The following is a 23,177-nucleotide window of genomic DNA, read 5'->3' as shown; positions in this document are numbered from 1 at the left end:
TATTATAATTTTATTCTAAACACAATCTTCTTTACCATTTGTAGCAATATTTATTTATTTTATTATTTATATACCACTTATATCCTAAGTGGTTTACATTCAGGTATTTTTATCATATTTCCCTATCTGTCCCGGTGGGCTCAAACGCTATCTAGTGTACCTGGGGAAAAGAGGGGATTAAGAGGGTCTTTTACTAAGGTGCACTAGATGATTTAGCGCATCCATAGAATATAATGGGCCCGTTAGCGTTTAGCGCACCCTAGTATGAGGACCCCTAAGTAACTTGCCCAGGGTCACATGGAGCAGTAAGGAATTTGAACCCACAGCCTCAGGGTGCTGAGGCTGTAGCACTAACCCCTGTGCCACACACTCCCACAATATATTTTACATGCATCCAAGTAGCAACCAACTGTGCCTACTATGTCAGCCTTGATAGATTTGGCCTTAAGAGCTATCCATGATGGGCGACTTTGTAACTTCTCAAAAGGTTCTAGCGCTTAAATCGATGCTCGCTTCTCTCCTCTGCTCACTTTAGGTGTATCCTTGCCGCTTAGCAGTAACCGCTGCTGCGTTATCATCAACCGACGCGGCCTGCTCGTGACAATATAGAAAGCAAATAAATAGATACAAAGGGTGGCCGTTGAGCTTCATGATTTCATACCAGTGGGAGGTTTCTATTGATGATACTTGATGATGTTTGATAATGTTTGATGATATTTGATGATACTTGATGATATTTGATGATGTTTGGACCACGCGGTCAGTTTTTTGATTGGTATATAGGGGTTTACACTTGTTTTTCCACATTTAGAATTTTGAATGAGGTTGGAAAATAACACATGGAGATCATATTTTCAAATCTCCATGTGTCATTTTTCCAAAGAACATGAGCGCACATGAAAACCAGGTACAAACGTACTTACCCACATTTTTATTTTAGTACTTGAATTGCGCACGTTGCCACTCTACAAGGTTAGCACTGATGTATATTATGGATATTGGTATTAGATGAGCTCTTTGGGGAGGATGGGGTTGAAGATGAATTAAATAGCACAGTGCTTTGAGCTGCAGTCTCAGCACCCTGAGGTTGTGGGTTCAAATCCTGCGCTGCTCCTTGTGACCCTGGGCAAGACACTTAAGTTTCCAAGTTTTATGAAGTTGATGAAGCGCTCATCATACATTCTAAGCGTTTTACAGTTAAAAAAAAAATTAAAAGTTAAAATAGGGAACAATTAACAAACTTATTAATGACACAACAATACCTACATGGGAACAAAGGGATGGTAGGGAGAAATACAAATTTGAAAGAAAAGAGAACAATTAAGGGTAAAAACAATAGGGAAAAGAGAGGGATCATATCAGTGTTAAATAAAAATAAGCAGCATTTGGCAATGAAAGACGCTGGAATCTTTTAACAATCATAAGTGTCTTTAAATAGGTAATTTTTAAGACCGCCTTTAAATTTATCAAGATTTTTCTCAGGTATATTAGGTGGAGTGCCAGGCCACTGGGACAGATAGGGAAAATGCTTGAATACCTGAATGTAACTACAGTGTTCCCCCGGTCATTCGCGGTCGGCGGTTTGCGGTCCCAGTCATTCGTGGTATTTTCTGACTGCGCCTGCCGACCAGAAGAGCTGGAGAGGCAGGAGAGAGCAGCCGGAGCACCGGCGAGTGAAGGAAATCACCCGCTGTATGCTCCGACCCCCTCTTCCTGCACTAAAGTTGGGCCTCGCCAATCAGGGGCTGCGTGTCAAAGGCGTGTCAAAGCAGCTCCTGATTGGTGAGGCCCGACTTCAGTGCAGGAAGAGGCGGTCGGAGCATACAGCGGGTGATTTCCTTCACTCGCCGGCGCTCCAAATGCTCTCTCCTGCCTCTCCCGCTGCCCTCTCGTCTCCCCCACGAAAAACCGTATTCGCCGTTTTTCAAGATTCGCGGGGGTTGCTGGAACGGAACCCCCGTGAATTTCGGGGAAGTACTGTACTATAAATATATCAGTATATTCAAACAGTGCAGTATAATCAGAAATTCTGTAAGTGTAATAGGTAAGACCTTGGAGCATAAGTGAAAGAGGTATGTGAGCCTCCGGAAACTAAACTCACAAAACTTTCCATTCCAAAGAGAGGGTTAAAGTTTTGCTTTTCCTCTTTCAATTCACATTTGTTGTTACAAAAAAATTCTACTTGGGTTCTAATAATTTGTTACTGTCTCTTTTTAATATTTCCATTCAGTGGCAATCTAAAGCCTCTCCTGACAACATTAGCTGATTATTTAGTGCTCTCAAAAATCCGTAGTGCACTGGGCTTTGCTCACTGTGAGAAATACTTTTCTGGAGCGGCTCCGATCATGATGGAGACACTGGAATTCTTCCTGGGCCTTAATATTACGCTGTATGAAGCATACGGAATGAGTGAGACCACTGGCCCACACTTCATGTCTGGTCCACATGTTCACAGGCTTGGAAGGTAAGTACTGTATGAAGAAGTACGGTAGGAAAAACATCAAGAGAAAGATGACTATCCATTTTAATATGATTGGAGGAAGGGAAGATAGATACTTGGCCTTTTAATAATCTACTTCAGGGGTCGGCAATCTGTTGTATAGTGCATGTCACTTTTTCCAAACTGAATGACATAAAATGATCATGTGCCTTCATGCATTTCCTCTCTCTGCCCCTTCCCCCCCCACCAATGCTGCTGCTTTAAAATTAATGTTGTCCGAGGCTAGTGGGGATGCCCAAGTGCTACCAGCTGAAGATGTTATCTGCCTGAGCTCCCCATGCTGTCTCTGAGCTGGGAAGTCAGTGATGTTTCTATTCCAGTGTTCTCTGCCCAAGCTTAGTTCATTAACTGAGCATGCACGGGGGTTCTGTATCGGCAGCTGGAAACATGCTACTGACTTCCTAGCTGCTCTGACATCCACTATTTGTGCCACAGAAATCTCTTGGCATGCCAAAGGCAGCTGACCTCTGGCCCACTTTGTGGATTTCTGTAAGTCTATGCTAAAGACCAAAGGTAAGGAATGCAGTGAGGTTAGGGTTACCGGATTTTCCATTTGGAAAATCCAGTCCCCTAGACCCACCCCCAAGCCAACCGAGATCCACCCATTCCCACCCTATAATGTCCCAGCCTCGCCCCCTACTGCCTGCTCTTGTCAGGCAGGAGGACATGCGTGGATGTCATGTGCTGTGACATCAACATATGGTAGCCATGCATGCGCGGATGCCTTCCTGCCCGACGCAATGTGGAGGAAAGCTTTTCAAAACACGGACAAAGTACCGGGTTTTGAAAAGCCTTCCGGACTCCCAGACATGTCCTCAAAAGGAGGACATGTCCAGGAAAATCTGGACGTCTGTTAACCCTAAGTGGGGAGGGAGAGAGAGGAAATATGCAACCCCTCCCCCAGTCTACCTCTGGGTCTTTGTAAAAATCCAATGCTGGCTTTGTTCCTGGCTCCTGGTAGAAAAAGATTACCTTAGCATCTTACCTTCTTTTACCGGCCCCGTAATGCCGTATAGGACCAAGTCCAAGGTGACGTTTCCTCTTGTTGGCTCTCCCACCAATTGTTCCAGAAAGCAGTCCCCTAGCACTTCCAGGAATATTGCCTCCTTGCCACAATTTGAGGTTTCCAGAACCCAGTCTATCCCCGGAAAATTGAAATCCCCCAAGATTACAACATTACTTGTCTTACATCCATGTTTAATTTCCTCTATCTTTCCAAGTCTGTTTCCTCCCCCTGTCCTGGCGGTCGGTAGTAAAGGCCAATCTTTGTGTCAGCACCGTTGTGTCTGGGAATCTTTATCCAGAGGGATTCCAGTTTCCCAGCAAACATTTGATCCCTAGCTTTATTTGTCCATCTTGCAACTTTTAACCATTTGGGAAGCTTTATAATTTACAGTGAGGCCTTCCCTCATTTGTACGCCCGTTTCTGCTGTAAGGTCCATATTTTGTTTATCTGTTAAGACTGCTGCAGTTATTTCCTTTTGAAGGGTGAGCTCCCTCTCTCTCTCTCTTGCTGTGATGGAATACACATTGTTAAATAAATTTGTGCAATATTGCACACTTCTTGGAGAAAAGGCCTTAGGAGCAATTCTGTAATTGGACACCTCCATTTAAGTGCCCTGATGCCACCTGGTAGGAGCCTATTGTAGAAGAATGCCTGGGCACCCAGATTCTGTCGTAGACTACTAGTGTGACCCTGTATTGGTGAACCTGACCTTTATGGCCTGCCAGTAACTATACTAAAAATATTAGAATTCTTTGCTAGAAAAAAATAAAATAAAAATAATAACTATTGATAGAATGTGATAACAGTGCTCAGTAACACAGAACCAGAGTGGAATTGTCCCAATCAGAATGGTGCACAAAAAAGTGTCTTTCAACTCATCTGATAAATCCAAATGCCTTTATTCATCCAAAGTTCCGTAAAGCCATACAATGACTCAATGACCCGACCTGTACATGTTTCGTCCTGCCCGGCCTGCATCAGGAGTCTATAATCATATATGTGAATATAAATAAATCAACGGATATATAAATTAACATAGAAACAAGAAAAAACTTAATTTTTGAATCACAGCAAAGAATAAAATATGTAAAAAATATATATATATACATATTTTATTCTTTGCTGTGATTCAAAAATTAAGTTTTTTCTTGTTTCTATGTTAATTTATATGTCCATTGATTTATTTATATTCATATATATGATTATAGACTCCTGATGCAGGCCGGGCAGGCCGAAACATATACATGTCGGGTCATTGAGTCATTGTATGGATTTACGGAACTTTGGATGAATAAAGGCATTTGGATTTATCAGATGAGTTGAAAGACACATTTTTTTTTGTGCACCATTCTGATTGGGACAATTCCACTCTGGTTATGTGCTTTTGATTTTTGTGGTTTTGTTTCCCCTGTTCTTTGGAACAGTACTCAGTAAAACACCACTTAATTCTGGCAACGGTATATAATAAGCAGCATACCAGATATCATCGCATCCATCCTGCCTCCATATTAAATGACTTCATATAATTGATAATTAATAAGAATTGAGAATTACTTATCTTTAGGGGATGTTCTATTTTGATGTCTTTGGGTGATAATTTGCTTTGATGTCTTAGTAGAAGATCTATGATCATCCAGCAGTTGCCCGGTATCAAACAAACAAACCCAACTCCCTTAATCAAGCCCTGTGTCAAAAAAAGATATGCCGTGTCCAACAAAATAGTGAAAACTCCAAATCAATTCAAAGACTAAAAAAAAAAGTAAAAATTATAATAATCCAATCCTCCTCTTCAGCATGAAAGTGATGATCCAGTCCTCCTTCAGCACAGATCGTGTTTCGCATAGTGTTATCAAGAAGAAGAACCCATGTCTAAGGGAGAAGGGGAACAAGCTCTATTATTCATATCAAAATATCAAAAAACTTAAAAAAAAAAAGTAAACGCTCACTGAAAAACTTCTAGTCGGCTAACATCAGGCGGGAGAAAAAGCAGCGACTTAGTTGTTCTTGCAGGAAAATGCACCAACTGAAGGAAAAGGCTTACATCATTGCGTTTAGAAACACGTAGGCTAGCATTTAAATGGTCAAAAAAGTATCACATGGACACCAATTATTAGCGCAATGAAAGCCATTCTATTTCTTTATTAAGTCCCAAAGAGGCTACAGTTTGCCAAGAAAAAAAAATCAAACGTTGTTCCTGGTAGGTTAAAAAATGAGAGATATCGCCACCCTAAAAAAAACAGAACTGCTTAATCACACAAAACTTTAAATCACTCAGCCATGACGTTGGTCCTGCCAGTGCTTGACTAGAGGAGATTCTAATTTATTAGTGCCATAGATGTGGCCTAAATGTGGTAGGGATGCGCATAGCTTAAAGTATTCTCTAAGCTTCACATATAAGTGGGAGATACACCTACATACCACTCATATAACTCTGTGTGCCCCTTCCCAAGCATCGACATTCTATGCCTGTTAGCCTAGAGAGAAATCTCAGCGGTCCAAGGAGGTATAAAAGAGAGAGGAATGCAGTGGCTAGCATTGCAGCTTCCTGACCATCAGCATCCTCAGAGTCTCCAAAACAGATCATTTTAGTCCCATTACAAAAAGCAAGCTATCACCTAATTATTAAGGATTGGATCAAGACATTCCTCCTTCAAACTGGTTTAAGAATTGCTTGTTTTAAGGCAGATGGGAAGGAAAAGTGAATGGGACTTGTACTGTATACCACCTTTTTGCAGTTATACATTCAAAGCGGTTTACCTATATACAGACACTTATTTAGGTGACTTGCCTAGGGTCACAGGGAGCAGCGCTGGGATCCCATGACCTCTAGGTACTGAGATAGCAGCTCTACCGCTAGGCCACTCCTCACGTTAACAATATTGCCCAGTTATGGGGCAAGAACAGTTTCATTTTTGTCTTGTTTGTAAGCGCCCTCTTTTTCTGCTGCCACTCCCATCCTAGATCTCATAGCTAAACAACAGTGAGCCCTCCTTGGCCTTGAGGGTAGTCTCATTTGAGAAAACTCTTTATTTTATTTTTTTTCAAATTATTCTTTATTCGTTTTTGACATCAAATACATAGTGCAAACATATGAACAATCAAGTAATATAACATACTGCACTCTATTCCAACAAACAATATAAAGCTGTTTAACCCCCCCCCCCAACCTAACCCTCCCACCGCCCCACCTGTAAGTGTATAACAATCTTTCATGAATCAAAGGGAAATAAAGTTAATAATAATAATATTAATAAGTCACATTCATAACTTACAATAATTTGTTAACGTGCCCCAAATTTCCTTTAATTTGCTATGGTAGCCCCTCTGCAAAGAATTAATGTTTTCAAACTTATAAATCTGACATAATGATTCCCACCAGAAACTATAATTAAAGTTATCCTAGCTTTTCCAATTTTTCATTATCAGCTGCATGGCTACTCCTGTCATGATGAGCAATTGATTCTGGTTTGCATTAATTGGTTTCTTAGGTAATAGTATTGTTCCAAACAGTATGATGTCATATGATAACGAAAGTGGAACTTCCAATATCGTAATAATTTGACCCCAAAACTTTTTAGCCAGAAGAGATTACAGTGACACCATCGCACAAGAGAACTGAAGGGGAATTTCCTGTTCCATAGGACTGTGAGACCCCTGAGAGTGGCTCAGACAAAGTTTCATCTAAGGCTTGCGTTTTAATATCAAAATGCATGCAGCTAAAATATATGTCCTTTGATTTCCGTGCACTTGATTTTGTGTTTTTGCTTTAGTTGTGGCAAACCAGTACCTGGCTGTAAAGTGAAATTATCGAATGAAGCTTTGGATGGCAATGGAGAAATCTGTTTCTGGGGAAGAACTGTCTTCATGGGCTATTTACATATGGAAGAGAAAACAAGAGAAGTTTTTGATGATGAAGGTTGGCTGCATTCGGGGGACTTAGGAAAAATAGATAAGGAAGGTTTCCTGTATGTGACTGGAAGAATTAAAGGTAAATTATGAGCAAACACAACGCTGGGGTTAATAACTTATTCCACAGCAGCTCTTTGTAACACATTGGGAACCCAAAAGGAAAAGTATGTTCGGAGATTCCCAAGTAAATCTCATAGAAATTTGTGGGCTCCTTTTACGAAGCCATGGTAGCGGCTTCAGCGCGGGTGACGTTTCATCACGCGCTAGCCAAAAAACTACCGCCTGCTCAAGAGGAGGCGGTAGTGGCTTGCGCATCTGGCGATTTAGCGCGCGCTATTATGCGCGTTAAACCACTACCGCGTCTTCGTAAAAGGAGCCCTGTATCTCCTCTGCAAAATGATGGAAAGGGAGAAAGCTCCAAAATACCACCGTGCTGCTGGCATGGAACGTATGAGTGTCTCAAGGGTGATTTAACTAATTGCTCAGTACATAAAAAAACTTTATCATGCAATTTGAAAACAGCAAGGCTACAAGTGGAGGAGAAATTAGTAGACAACTGGCTAGAGGAGTAGGTTGAGAATAGGGAAAATTGGACTTCATATCTCATGTCTCCCACTGGTCCACTTTGTGAACTTGGGCAAGTCACTTTGCCTTCCATTGGCTCAGGTACATCGTTGGAGGAGAGTGTGGTGCAGTGGTTAAAGCTACAGCCTCAGCACCCTAAGATGGTGGGTTCAAACCCACCCTGCTCCCTGTGACCCTGGGCAAGTCACATAATCTTAAACTGACCCAGGTACATTAGATACATTGTGAGCCTACTGGGACAGATAGGGAAAATGCTTGAAGTACCTGTTTGCAAACCTCTTTGCCCTGGATTGGTAGCATGGAATATTGCTACTCCTTGGGTTTTGGTCAGGTGGCCACCGTGAGAACGGGCTACTGGGCTTGATGGACCATTGGTCTGACCCAGTATAGCTAATCTTATTTTCTTATGGCTGTAAATTTTTTTTAAAAAGATAGTATACAAGTCCCAGTCCCTTTTTACCTGGACAGCATACAATGTAACCCCCCCTCCCTTTTACTAAGCCAACCTGGAGCGTTAAATGCTCTGACGCTGGTCCAACACTTATAGAATTTCTATGAGTGTCAGGAGCATTTAGCACCCTGGGCCATGGTAGAAACGTTTACTATGGCTTGGTAAAAGGGGGCCTAAGTGACTATTGGTGGAATCGGGAATATCCAGACTTGGCTGTCTCATTTCCATCTCGATAGTCCATGTAAAATGGACCTTTAAATGGCTCTTATTTGATGCTATTATTTTATATGTTTTCACGTTACATTCACCTACCATTTTAATTAGAGTGTGGCTATTAACCACTCATGTTGTTCAGGCATTTCAAATTCACAGAACAAGACGACTTTGGCTAGAGCAGAACACATGATTTAGGGCTAAGAAAAGTAGCATCAAAATAAAATAGGGAATAGACTTAGTAGATATGGACAGGTTGTATACCCTCTCCAAGGTGGAGAGGACAAGAGGGCACTCTCTAAAGCAGGGGTGTCCAATCTTTTGGCTTCCCTGCGCCGCATTGGCCAAAAAAAATGTTTCTGGGGCCGCACAAACGCTGCAGCAGGACAGAGGAGGGAGCCTGCAAGACGGTAAACACCCGGGGGCAGCAGAGGAAAATACTTCATCGCCCTCGACTGGGGCCGCACAAAATACTTCACGGGGCCGCAGATTGGACACCCCTGCGCTAAAGTTAAAAGGGGATAGATTCTGTACAAACGTAAGGAAGTTCTTCTTCACCCAGACAGTGTTAGAAAACTGGAACGCTCTTCCGGAGGCTGTTATAGGGGAAAACACCCTACAGGGATTCAAGACCAAGTTAGACAAGTTCCTGCTGAACCGGAACATATGCAGGTAGGGCTGGTCTTAGTTAGGGCACTGGCCTTTGACCTAAGGGCTACCGTGGGAGTGGACTGCTGAGCACAATGGACCACTGGTCTGACCCAGCAGCAGCAATTCTTATGTTCTTAACAGCTTGTTACAGGAGCAGGTCCAAATACATACATACTACAGTGGAAGGCAATAAGCAGTAGTCAGTCAAGAGAGTGTCCGAAAGCTACTTTGCCATTCATCCTGGAAATACCAATGTTGGGTCTTCATGGGGTAATTTTCTCAAGCATTTAATAATAATAATAATAACTTTATTTTTGTACACCGCCATACCCAGGGAGTTCTAGGCGGTTCACATCAATTAATCAAAGTTACAAGCGGTTCACACCAATTGATCAAAGTTGCAAGCAACGAAGTAGTTGAGGTTAGGAGGAGTAGAAAAAAGTAGGTCATAGGATGCGAAAATGGATATTATAACATTTCAAGGATGTGAAAATGGATATTATAACATTGCATGGGAGTGTAAACATGTAGAACTTTAAGAAATTTAAGTACACATTTTCTAGAATAGTGTCCAGCACTTACACGTATAACTATTAATTATTGGCGCCAATCATGCATATAAATGCTATTATTCTATAAATGTGTGTGTATGACTTTGGGCACACCTTATGAACTTACTCTTTGTGTGTACATGTGTATTTTAAAACATGGGTATACATAACAACTCTACCTCAGCTCTGGCCCAACTGTCATCCTAGGAATGCCAGCTCACAAACCATGGCTACATCTACCCCCCCCCTCCCACTCTATTTATTATTTTAAAAATGTATATATCGCCAAAAACTCAGTGAATAAACAAAAGCTACATACATAAAATATGAAACACAAATACAATAAACAAAAACTCAATATCGACATACAAACATAGGAATATAACATCAAATGTCACCCTTGGTGATATCAGAAAAACTGTGGCAACAACCAATAAAAATACAGCAATTTCATATTAATGAACTCTACTATTTTTAATAGCCATTTTCCCTGTGTTAAGCATGCATTATATGTAGAAAATGCTTCTTAAATTACTCATTAGGGTTAGTTCTGAGAGTCTATTTCATAAAGGCACATGGATGTTTTTTGTTTTGTTTTTTAAATAAGTGTATTTCAGATGTTTCACTTAACTGCCCTGTTCTGAAATTGCCACCACTGCGTCACCATGTTGGGGACAATGTACTTCACAACAGCTCAGCTCATAGTGTAGACTTTGGGGCTCATAATCGAAAGATAAATACTTTCGATTATACATGCTGTACGACTAAGTGTAAGCCAGCCCATGTCCCGCCCAACTCCTGCCCTCGACACTCCTCCCGAATGCCCCATTTAGCTTTGGTCGTTCAGCAGCACTATAAAGGCCTAGGTCATTTAGAAATACGTCCAAAACCCGTTTTTAGTATCGGCACTTGGACGTTTTTGAGAAATGTTTGTCCAAATGCCAACTTAGGCCAGTTTTTGGATGTATTTCTCTTTCGATTATGAGCCCCTTATTGTTTAAAAGCATTTTGTCCCAACAAGGATCCAAGTTTTGGCATAAAGCTATGCCTTCATCAGGGGACACTAAAAACATAGAGGTACATGATCGAAACAGAAATACGTCTAAAAACTCACCTAAATCGGCACTTGGACAATCAAAAAAGACAGGTCATCCAAGTGCCGCTAGTCGAAATGGGTTTTAGACGTAGAGGGGCATAATTGATTTGGATGTAGGGTGCTAGTCACCCAAAGACAGCAGCCTCAAAAGGTCCATCTTCGAAAAGTACATCCAAAAGTATGTCCAGGCGTTAGATCGTCCATACCGCCAGTACATCTATCTTTATACTACATTCTCGTCAAAATATTCATTCAAGTCTGAAACATCCAGAACAAGACCTTTTGGATATGGGAGGGGGCAGAATTGTGATGGACTGGCCACCCAGACATGGCAAGACAGCAGTAGGCACCTTATAGGGCACTGCTGTGAACTTCACAAAAAGGGTGCCACATAAACATCTCATCACAACTCCCTTGTAGGGCATGATGAGCCCCCAAAAACCCATCTGTCTACAACTCCAATAGCCCTTATGGCTGCAGATGGCACCTAAAGGGCAGTAGAGTGGGATTTTTTTTTTTTTTTGGTGGGCTCATTTTTCACCATGAATGTAGTGGTTAGAGTGGCTTATGGGCCTGGGTCCTCCTCTCTATGGTTCACTAGCTCAACCCCCAGACTACTTAAGCCAGCTCTACTAGGCTTTCCTATGCCAGGTGCTAATGTTCCAGAGGCAGGTATGTACGTTTTTATTTTGATTTTTGTGGCAGTGTGAGGGGATCAGTGATCACGGGGGGAGTGTGGGAGGGTCTTTACTTTGTCCCTGCAGTGGTTATCTGGTCACTCTTGATACCTTTTGGGCACTTATTCCTGGTTTTAGATTGCCTAAGTCACAACGTATAAGTTCCGTCTAAGCCGTCTCGTCAAACTTTGGATTATTCCTGCAGGACAACTAGGTCGAGGTTGGCCCACATCCCGCCCTAACCATTCCTCCAAAAACACCTCATTCTGTTCTGGGTGCACAAAGGATTCATAGGCCTAAAAAGTCTCTGGATACATCTAAAAACCTGTTTCGGTTATCAGCACTTGGCTGACCTGTCTTTTAGATCGTCTAAGTGCCGTCTTGGGGGCGGGTTTTTAGACGTATTTTTGTTTTATGAGCTCCATAACATTAAATAAAACAAATCAATAATATGCATATTGGGAATAAAAAAGCACTAAGTGAAAGAATAAAACAAAAGAAAATATAGAATGCCGAAACTTGGATTCTTGGGATTAAATGCTTTTAAACAATACATTGACATTTTGTTATTAGGACCTTTCTCTTGCCTTTTTTGTTATTTGCAGGCTCTGTAACACCATTCATGGAGTGTGTAGAGGCCCATAAGTCCAAGAATTCTGCAAGATGCTCAACAGTAATTTGGGGGGTGGGGGATCTTCTGCCCCTGTGAGCTGGAACAGTGTCAAAGAGTGTGGTAATGTGAATAACAGTAAATTGTTACCTCTGTTTTATGCCTAGAGTTAATTATTACAGCTGGAGGGGAGAATGTGCCACCAATTCCCATTGAAGACAAAGTGAAAAAGGAGCTGCCTATTATCAGCAATGCAATGTTGATTGGAGACAGGAAGAAGTTCTTATCTATGCTTCTGACCTTGAAGGTACTATTTCTTATGTTTTTTCAGGAGTTCTGTGATTTTTTTTAAAATTTTCACTACCAGTCCACAAGACATCAGTATTATTACAAGGGAGGCCAGCAAAAGTACATTTCCTGTGGAGAAGACAATTAAAATGTCTTAAATGCTAGATTCACTAAGCCCACCGATCGTGTACTGACCTGATTCACTAACCTTGTGGCCAATCATCCTCCGATCAGATCATGCAAATAAGGGAAATTTGCCTACAAAGTAGGAAGGGCTTCGATTAACTAAACAATCGCAGGCACACCGACTGGGCTGACCAATCCAAAAACAAGCGACCCATTCAGAGTTAAAAACCAAACAGCATTCAATAATTTATCTGCCTTAGTAGGAAAGTTTTCAAAAAATTTTTGTTTTATTTTTCAATATAGTACCCTGATAGCTCCATACACTTCATCCACTTTTCCTGCAATGACTTTATCCCCTTTAAAAGAATTCTTACATTTGACCTTCAGACCAGGACATTACAGCTTCCTTGATGTCTTCATCACTTGAAAACCGCTGTCCATGGAGACATTTCTTCAAAACTCGGGACAGGAAATAATCAGAGGGAGCCAGGTCAGGACTGTAGGGTGGATGGTTCAGCTTCTGAAACCCATGTTCTTAGATGGCAGCCTGTGAGTGTTGAGACATGTGTACCGGTGCATTGTCATGGAGAAGCAGCATGCCTGCTGTGAGTTTTTTCTTCATCTTGTCTCCTTGATCAAATCCCACAAAGTGATCATTGTGCTGGCGTAACTTTCCCCGGTTATGGTTTCTTGTGCGACATGAACTTCAAAAGCAAAAGTCCTTCATCATCCCAGAAAACAGTTGTCATGACTTTGCCTGCAGATTTTGCTCTTGAACCTTTATGGGGTGGGGGGGAAGACTTGTGCTTCCACTGCATCGACTACATTTTAGACTCAGGATCTCAGTGATAGACCCTTTGTCTTCTCCAGTCACAAATTGATGAAAAAAAATTCCCTTGGTCTTCACGGACCATCTCCAAGTTCTGACAGCACTGGAGCCTCGTGGCCTTATGATTTTAAAGTGTTTGAGGCTTGTGTAGAAGAGGACAGAGCTTGCAGGGACAGGGAGAGAATGAGCTCATAGGAACAGGGAAAATTTGTCCCCATGCCATTCTCTATTATAGAACAAGATCAAAGATCATTGCAGTGGCTAGAGGCTGATGTGGGTTGTTTTTTTTTAAGAAAGAATTTACAATGCATTTACTTACTCACATTTTTCTTCACATTTAACTGTTTTCGACTGAGATTGGATTTTGGTACAACATTGCCCTTTTTCATTTAAAAAATAATGTTATTTGCATTAATTTTAAAATTGTATCTTCTATGTATCAGATTATTTCTTGTGTTCATTGTGAACTGCTGAGAATTGTAGATAAGTGATATCTAAATACATTTATATTTTAGAGTACCTTGGACCCAGATACATCTAACCCTACTGATCAATTGACTCAAGAAGCAATTCATTTCTGCCATGACGTTGGCAGCACAGCCACAACAGTCTCAGAGATAGTGGGACAACACGATCAGGCTGTGTACCAAGCCATCCAAGAAGGCTTCAATAGAGTCAATGCCAATGCAACTTCTAACGCTCAATGCATCCAGAAATGGACACTTTTGGCAACTGATTTTTCAGTATCAGGTGGAGAACTGGGTAAGACTACTTTGCCATGATAAATAGGGACCTAGAAACTTATAGATACACTGGCGCAAAATGAGAGAACACAAACTTCCTAAGTTCTAATGATAACATTGTTATGCTACAGTTAAGTCTTCTAGGGGAGGAAAGGGGAGGGAAACACTGCTAAAAAACATGAAAAAAGCAGCCCATCAACATTCGATTAAGTGGAAATATTTAAGGGACATCCTTAAACATGAACAAGTTGTATTCAGTCTTTCATAATATTCTTACTATAGAACAATGACCTGTACTCAATAGTAAAACCAAATGTCCAACCAAGTAATAGAAATGAACTCTAAAAACAAGAAAACATATTTTCAAAAAGAACCAATACAGCATAAAATACAGATTGGTTCTATAGAAACCACATAAGAACATAAAAATAGCCTTTCTGGGTCAGACCAATGGTCCATCAAGCCCAGTAGCCCGTTCTCACGGTGGTCAATCCAGGTCCCTACTACCTGGCCAAAACCTAAGGAGTAGCAACGTTCCATGCTACTGATCCAGGGCAAGCAGTGGCTTCCTCCATGTCATTCTCAATAACAGATCATAGACTTGTTCTCCAGGAAATTGTCCAAACCTTTCTTAAAACCAGCTACGATCTCTGCTTTTACCACAACCTCTGGCAACATGTTTCGGAGCTTAACTATTCTCCGAGTGAAATTTTTTTTCCTCCTATTGGTTTTAAAAGTATTTCCCTGTAACTTCATCGAGTGTCCCCTAGTCTTTGTAATTGTTGACAAAGTGAAAAATCGATCCACTTGCATCCATAGAAACATAGAAACATAGAAAGATGACGGCAGAAAAGGGCTACAGCCCATCAAGTCTGCCCACTCTACTGACCCACCCCATTAAGTCTGAGTGCATATGACTTAGTTCCTTAGCTCGACCTTCGTAGGGATCCCACGTGGATGTCCCATTTATTCTTAAAGTCGAGCACGCTGGTGGCCTTGATCACCTGCACCGGAAGTTTGTTCCAATGATCCACCACCCTTTCTGTGAAGAAGTACTTCCTGGTGTCACTACTAAATTTCCCTCCTCTAAGTTTAAGCGGGTGCCCCCTTGTGACCGAGGGTCCCTTGGAAACGAATATGTCGTCTTCCAGCTCTACACGACCTGTGACGTATTTAAATGTCTCAATCATGTCACCCCTTTCCCTGCGTTCCTCTAGAGTATAGAGCTGCAATTTGCCCAGTCTTTCTTCGTATGAGAGACCCTTGAGTCCGGAGACCATTCTAGTGGCCATCCGCTGGACTGACTCGGCTCGAAGCACATCTTTATGGTAATGTGGCCTCCAGAATTGCACACAGTACTCCAGATGAGGTCTCACCATGGCTCTGTACAGTGGCATTATGACTTCAGGTTTGCGGCTGACGAAGTTTCTCTTGATACATCCCATCATTTGCTTTGCCTTGGACGAGGCCTTCTCTACTTGTTTGGCAGCCTTCATGTCTGCACTGATGATTATTCCCAAGTCCCGTTCTTCTGAAGTCCTAGCTAGTGCTTCTCCATTCAAGGTGTATGTTCTGCATGGATTTCTGCTGCCGAGATGCATGACCTTACACTTCTTAGCGTTGAAGCCCAGCTGCCATGTCGAGGACCAGTTTTCCAACGTGATCAGATCCTGCGTCATATTATCCTTGAGATTGCTTTCACTTACTATGTTACACAGTTTGGCGTCGTCGGCGAACAGTGCTACTTTTCCCTGAAGCCCCCGGGTCAAGTCCCTTATGAATATGTTGAAAAGGGACGGTCCCAGTACTGATCCCTGCGGCACTCCGCTACTCACCTCCGATGTCTCAGAGAGGGTGCCGTTGACCACCACCCTCTGAAGTCTTCCACTCAGCCAATCATTGACCCATGCAGTTAGTTTCTCACCCAACCCCATTGATTTCATCTTGTTTAATAGTCTACGGTGCGGGACACTATCAAAAGCTTTACTGAAATCCAAGTACACTATGTCCAGAGACTCTCCCGAGTCTAGTTTTCCTGTCACCCAGTCAAAGAAGCTGATGAGATTGGATTGGCATGACCTGCCCCTAGTGAATCCATGTTGACAGGGATCCCTCAGATTTCCCTCATCCAATATCGTGTCTAATTTGCCATTAAGTAGAGTTTCCATGAGTTTACACACTATTGATGTGAGACTTACTGGTCTGTAATTCGCAGCCTCCGCTCTGCAACCCTTTTTGTGCAGAGGAACAACATTGGCAGTTTTCCAGTCCAGGGGGACTCTCCCCGTACTTAGGGAGAGATTGAAGAGCATGGCTAACGGTTCCGCCAAAACATCGCATAGCTCTCTGAGCACTCTTGGATGCAAATTGTCCGGTCCCATGGCTTTGTTCACCTTGAGTCTCGACAGTTCTCTGTAAACATCATCTGGTGTGAAATCAAAATTCTGAAATGGGTCTTCCATGCTTTGCTTTGCTTCCAGCCGTGGCCCGTGTCCTGGTGCCTCGCAGGTGAAGACTGAACAGAAGTAATCATTCAGCAGTTTGGCCTTATCGGAATCTGTTTCCACATAGTTCCCTTCTGGCGTTCTAAGGCGTACTACCCCGTTTGCGTTCTTTTTCCTGTCTACTCCACTCAGGATTTTGTAGACTTCAATCATATCTCCCCTCTGCTGTCTCTTTTCCAAGCTGAAGAGCCCTAACCTTTTTAGTCTTTCCTCTTACGAGAGGAGTTTCATCACTTTTATCATCTTGGTCGCTCTTCTTTGAACCTTTTCTAGCATCACTATATCTTTCTTGCGATAAGGAGACCAGAATTGAACGCAATACTCCCGATAAGGTCACACCATGGAGCGATACAGGGGCATTATAACATTCTTAGCCTTGTTAACCATTCTTTTTTTAATAATTCATAGCATACTGTTTGCTTTTTTGGCCGCCAATACACATTAGGCGGAAGGTTTCATCATATTGTCTATGATGATACCCAGATCCTTTTCTTGGGCGCTAACCCCCAAGGTGTATCCTAGCATCCGGTAACTGTGATTTGGGTTATTCTTCCCAATGTGCATCACTTTGCATTTGTCCACATTAAATTTCATCTGCCACTTGGATGCCCAGTCTTCCAAGTTTCTCCCAATCTGCAAGCGTTTTGACAACTTTGAACAGTTTAGTGTCATCTGCAGATTTAATCACCTCACTTGTTCTTCCAATTTCCAGATCATTTATAAATAAGTTAAATAGCACCGATCTCAGTACAGATCCCTGCAGCGCTCCACTGTTTACTCTCCTCCATTGAGAAAATTGACCATTTAACCTTACCCTTTGTTTCCTAATCCACAACTGAACTTTGCCACCTATCCCATGACTCTTTAATTTTCTCGCGAGTCTCTCATGAGGAACTTCTTCAAAAGCTTTCTGAAAACTTAGATACACTACATCAGTGGTCTCAAACTCAAACCCTTTGCAGGGACACATTTAGGATTTGTAGATACTTGGAGCGCCTCAGAAAAAAAATAGTTAATGTCTTATTAAAGAAATGACAATTTAGCATGAGGTAAAACTCTTTATAGTTTATAAATCTTTCCTTTTAGCTAAGTTTTAATAATAATATTGTCATTTATAGCTAAAGAGACATATGATCAAGAAACTGTTTTATTTTACTTTTGTGATTATGATAAACATACCGAGGGCCTCAAAATAGTATCTGGCAGGCTGCATGTGGTCCCCGGGCCGGCTTACCTTTATCCACATGCTTATTCACACCTTCAAAGAAGTCAAGCAATTTGGCGAGGCAAGATCTCCCTCAGCTGAACCCATGCTGACTCCGTCTCATTAAATCACGTTTATGTACACGTTCCACGATTTTATTTTTTATAATTGTTTCTACCATTTTGCCCAGCACTGAAGTCAGGCTTACTGGGCACAGACATGGTTAAGATGAACTTATTTCTAAAACACTACTAGACATACGCAGTACTGTTCTTAAAAACATGAAAGATAAAAATACTTATATTGAAGATGAGAGATTGATAACTACAGTGCAAGTCAAGATGGCTCACAGCCAACACAGAAAAAAAGTCACAACAACAGACAAATGCAGATTCTGAACTGGAAATAGTTTCATCTCTCATTACTGGGGATGATCTGCTTAAATCAAGAAGACAGTATCTACAGCAAGGCACAATAAGCTAACATGTCTCTTTCACGGAAACAGTGTAAACATTCCCATTCCTACTGATAAAAATCTTGAAAGCAAAATTAAGGTAAAAGGAGAAATATACAAAATAGCATTACTGATAGAAGTGTTGATACCAAATGACCATGCCTTAGCACCTGTGGAGAAAGATAAGAACCTACAAATGCAATTAGGAATTAAGGACACCTAGTAGCCAGATACAGAATTATCTCACTTGTTATGAACACCACAAGCCATATTAAGGCAATTTCCAAGTACACCTTAAGTTGCTGCCTGTGCTTATGGACTCCAGAATGAGGCTTCCTTTGGAACAATGTAGGTACTTTCTCTGTCTCTTCTGGGCTCACATTCTAAATCCTGCCTACTATCCCCCAGATCCCTCTTGAACCCTTAAAGGGCCAGCCAAAAGAGCCTACAGCCAGCAGGTTTGAGGGAAATCTCCCAGCGTGTCCCTCCTTATCCCACTGGAGACCAATGCCACCACCAAGATCCAGTCGTTGCTGCCGGAAAGAAGTCCCGCCTACCATCCCTCCAAAGTCCTCTTCAGCCCTAAAGGACTAGGTGCTCTCTCTCAAGGCGGGAGTGGAGGTATTTAAATCAAGTGCAGAAGAAACTTTTCAGAGAGGTGACACAGGAGAATTAACTAACCCTGATCTCAGTGGATCACATCTTTCAGTTAGGACCCAAGACAAGTTCACCCTCAGTGATCCCGGAAGCACCATGGGAGAGCTGTGAGCCTGAAGACTGCCTACTAATTCAATATCATCTTGCCCATCATTACCTCAACAGATGCTTTACATTAAATTATCATAAAGCATTATAATGCACATAAATGTAGAGATGCCTCAAAATCTATGGGGCACATGAAATTCCCCTGCAAAGATCCGGCTCAGGGATTAGACTTTGATCATGTAAGCTTGATGTTTGAAGCTTACGTGAAATATAAAGCATCTGCACAGTCTGGAGTATCTCTAGTGGTGACGCATGGGGATTTACTTTCGCAAAGCGCAGTTCCCCAGGGGAAAGCTTTGCCATAGTTACCAGAGATCCAGTTGGAAAAGGACTGGGATGACTGGGGCTCGGTGTGAATGTCTTTACTCCCTCATAGTAAATCCTCAGGTTTAAAAGATTCTGGGTCTCAGGTGGGTAATACCAGCCAAGAGTCTGTGGCAGCCCTAGGCCAGGAATAAGACCCAGCGGTGTGCAGTGTGTACATATGGCTGTAGGACAAATTAAAGGTCAGGATTCATATTTCAATGTACATACACTGCAGTTGTATGACAAAGCAAGAGAAACCAAGAAACACTTGTATTAAGAGAACTGTAGAAACCACACTAAAGTTTTAATAACACAGAAGAATGAATGATGAAAACTGAAGTTTCAATTGATGTATTTAATTAATATAGGCTTAAACGTGGCCCTCAGAGCATTCTCGTATTCACATTGTGGCCTTTTATATGAAAAAGGTTGCAGACCACCGGCATAGGGTATATACTACATGCTGTCAATCAAGGTGCTCATATATCTATGCTACCGTAATTGCAACCAGTTTACACACATTACTGTACATTGCTGTAGAGTAGGGGTGTCCAACCTGCGGCCTGAAGGCCACAGTATTTTGTGCAGCCCCGGTTGAGGGCAATGCAGTGTTTTCCTCTGCTGCCCCCGGGTGTTTACCGTCTTCCTGACTCCCTCCTTGGTCTTGCTGCAGCGTTTACGCATTTTTGCAGACCAAGAAACATTTTTTTCAGCCAATGCGGCCCAGGGAAGCCAAAAGGTTGGACACCCCTGCTGTACAGAAACTGTGTGGACATGCTGGGCATGCCCCTAACAGTTGTCATATTGCCTTTGAGCTTATCACAGTAAGGCACAGACAAGTGCAAAAATTCCCACACTTTAGCAAAAGATTCCCTAAATTTTTAAGGCCTGCTAACAAATCAAATGCAGACTAATGCATGCACATCCTTTATCAGAATTGGGTTTCCATTTCCTTTCACAAAAAAGGCCATTTACAGGATGTAGGACATTTGGAAGTAAAATTAAAGAAGCATTTGAGCCATATGATTTCTTAAATAGCACTATATAATGAAAAGTAATAACTGAAGCCTCAGTAAAAGTCTCTCTTTGCTCATTCTTAGGTCCAACCATGAAACTGCGACGACCCATAGTGCTTGAGAAGTACAAAGAAGAAATTGAATCATTTTATCAAGAATAAGATATATCAGCCTCCAAGAACTGTCCACCCCAGTCATGTTTATCATTTCCTTTGTTGCAATGCAATTCAAGGCGGTTTACAATAAAAACTTTATATAGAAAAAAAGAATAGAACACCATTGGGAAAATAGGACAGAAACAAACACATTCGGATCCTGATGCTACAATACTCTACTCTCCAATATTTCCACGTTCCCTACTAATAAGAGAATGTTAGTTCAAAAAGATAAAGTTTTAAAGACACATGGACCTTAGTGAAAAAAAACCGACTCTAAACGCAGATATGAAGGTAATGAATTCCATAATGCTGGTGTGATAGAAAACAATGCTGAATGTCTTATTGCTACCCACTTTATTTTTGAGGGGTGAGGAATGATAGGTCTGGTATCAGCTAACGAACGAAGGCTCCATGTTGGTGAATAAGGACTAATTAATGTAGCCAGATATAAATCGGGAATACCTGAATGTAAAGTCAAGGTAAGGATTTCAAATTGTATACGATAGTATACTGGAAGCCAATGCAATTGTTTTAGTAGGGGCATTGCAAGATCAAATCTATTGGCATTACATATAAGTCGAACTGCAGTATTTTGTAGTGTTTGAAGCCACTTTAGGGACTTACCAGCTCTTTTCCCAAACTGTGACAATTTTAGGCTGCTACAGGTGAGGAAGTGTTCTTGATTTTTTAGCTGTGGGAGAGATGATTAGTTTTATACTCATAGGTAATGCATTGAAACTGTGAGCTTAAGAGTGCTGCCGAGAATGGACAGATACAGTTCAAACATGTGTAAGAAGCAGCAAGAAGAATCATTTCCCACAGGGAAGCGATTCAATGGATCGGCACAGTGATACAAAACTTTTCACTCTTTGTGTCACTAATTTAGAATTCCAGTGGCCAATGTGGAAGAAGCTATGTCTTCCATGAGGACATAATTTGAGGTTGAGGGGTGGTAGATTCAGGGGCAATGTTAGGAAATTCTACTTTACGGAGAGGGTAGTGGATGCCTTTAATGCGCTCCCGAGAGAGGTGGTGGAGAGTAAAACTGTGACTGAGTTTAAAGAAGCGTGGGATGAACACAGAAGATTTAGAATCAGAAAATAATATTAAATATTGAACTAAGCCAGTTACTGGGCAGACTTGCACGGTCTGTGTCTGTGTATGGCCGTTTGGTGGAGGATGGGCAGGGGAGGGCTTCAATGGCTGGGAGGGTGTAGATGGGCTGGAGTAAGTCTTAACAGAGATTTCGGCAGTTGGAACCCAAGCACAGTACCGGGTAAAGCTTTGGATTCTTGCCCAGAAATAGCTAAGAAGAAAAAATTAAAAAATTTAAATTGAATCAGGTTGGGCAGATTGGATGGACCATTCGGGTCTTTATCTGCCGTCATCTACTATGTTACTGTGTTACTCCATTCCAGTTCATGCCAATAATGATGCTGCCACTACCATCACTAATTAGCAGGCTTACCCAAGAGATAGGCATGGAGAGAATCAATGCTCTCACGTCTAGAGATTTCTCTTGCAGAGTTTAAGGTGCATTACAAAAGGTGGTATGAGCAAATATGCAATACCATCGAGTTCAGTAGATAAATATTTGATTACTCCATGACACCCGTTCAAAACACTATGGGCTCCTTTTATTAAGCTGCGATAGCGTTTTTAGCTCGTGCTGAATTACCACACATGCTAAACCCGCGCTACGCGGCTAGAACTAACGCCAGCTCAATGCTGGCGTTAACGTCTAGCGCACGCAGCAATTCAGCGCGCGCTATTCCGTGCATTAATGCCCTAACGCAGCTTAGTAAAAGGAGCCCTATACGGCTTAAAAGTCGTACTAGTGAATCAGCAACTTTCACTGTAAGAGGGAGAATAATAATTGAGGGAGAAATGGTAGTGGTGGGTCCTACCATTTCCAGAAAAGTAGCATAAATCAGCTTCAAGGGTTATTCAGAGATCCGAGTACACTGAATTGAAGACGAGCAAGGTAACTAGAATAATTTTTTTAAATGCTCCTAGTGAGAAACTGGACAACAAAATTTAGGATGAGTTTTGCATCTCCCCAAGTAAGAATTTTGTTTTATGAAACTTTAGAAACAGATTTTACAGACAAAGCTTGAATTTTAGAACTCCTCACATTGATAACAGTGCATGACATATACCTATGCTCAAGCTAGTGTTCTATGGTATAAATCAGATCAGCATGACATTTTCCCAGTATCCTTTTGCTGCAGAGCACTTTCATTTATTTTAACAAAACAACCTACTTTTCCTTATCATCAGTCCAATTAACATTTGTCGTGGCCATTATCTTCATCGATTCCTTTGGAACGGTGTATCGCAAACTGTGCGCAGGCCGAAAATCCAGGTGTGCCGCGAGACGCCGGCTGACTACAGAACATGCCTCTTGTGGCAAGAGACACATCCTGTAGGCAGTCAGTCGATGCCAGCGTTTCTTCCCTTCCAGCATCCCCCACTGGCGGCTCAGGGTCCTGCCTGGAGGGTGTTTTGTGCATGCGCGGACGTCGACATGATGAT

General features: G+C 41.8%; 1 protein-coding gene across 1 annotated transcript in view; it reads left to right on the top strand.

Annotated features, from left to right (window-relative positions):
• ACSBG1 (acyl-CoA synthetase bubblegum family member 1) overlaps positions 1-21,611 on the top strand; it is a 67,307-nt gene extending 45,696 nt beyond the window's left edge. Inside the window, exons 9-14 of the mRNA XM_033920685.1 lie at positions 1,141-1,147; positions 2,231-2,464; positions 7,277-7,494; positions 12,417-12,556; positions 14,008-14,254; positions 20,569-21,611. Coding sequence (XP_033776576.1) covers positions 1,141-1,147; positions 2,231-2,464; positions 7,277-7,494; positions 12,417-12,556; positions 14,008-14,254; positions 20,569-20,645 — 923 coding nt within the window. The 3' untranslated portion in view covers positions 20,646-21,611. The remainder of the gene's footprint in view (positions 1-1,140; positions 1,148-2,230; positions 2,465-7,276; positions 7,495-12,416; positions 12,557-14,007; positions 14,255-20,568) is intronic.
• The last annotated feature ends 1,566 nt before the right edge of the window (positions 21,612-23,177 follow it).

Source organism: Geotrypetes seraphini, chromosome 14 (genome assembly GCF_902459505.1).
Source record: "Geotrypetes seraphini chromosome 14, aGeoSer1.1, whole genome shotgun sequence".
Classification (NCBI taxonomy): domain Eukaryota; kingdom Metazoa; phylum Chordata; class Amphibia; order Gymnophiona; family Dermophiidae; genus Geotrypetes; species Geotrypetes seraphini.
The sequence above is the reverse complement of the archived record's forward strand: the minus strand, read 5'-3'. Positions and strand labels throughout refer to the sequence as shown.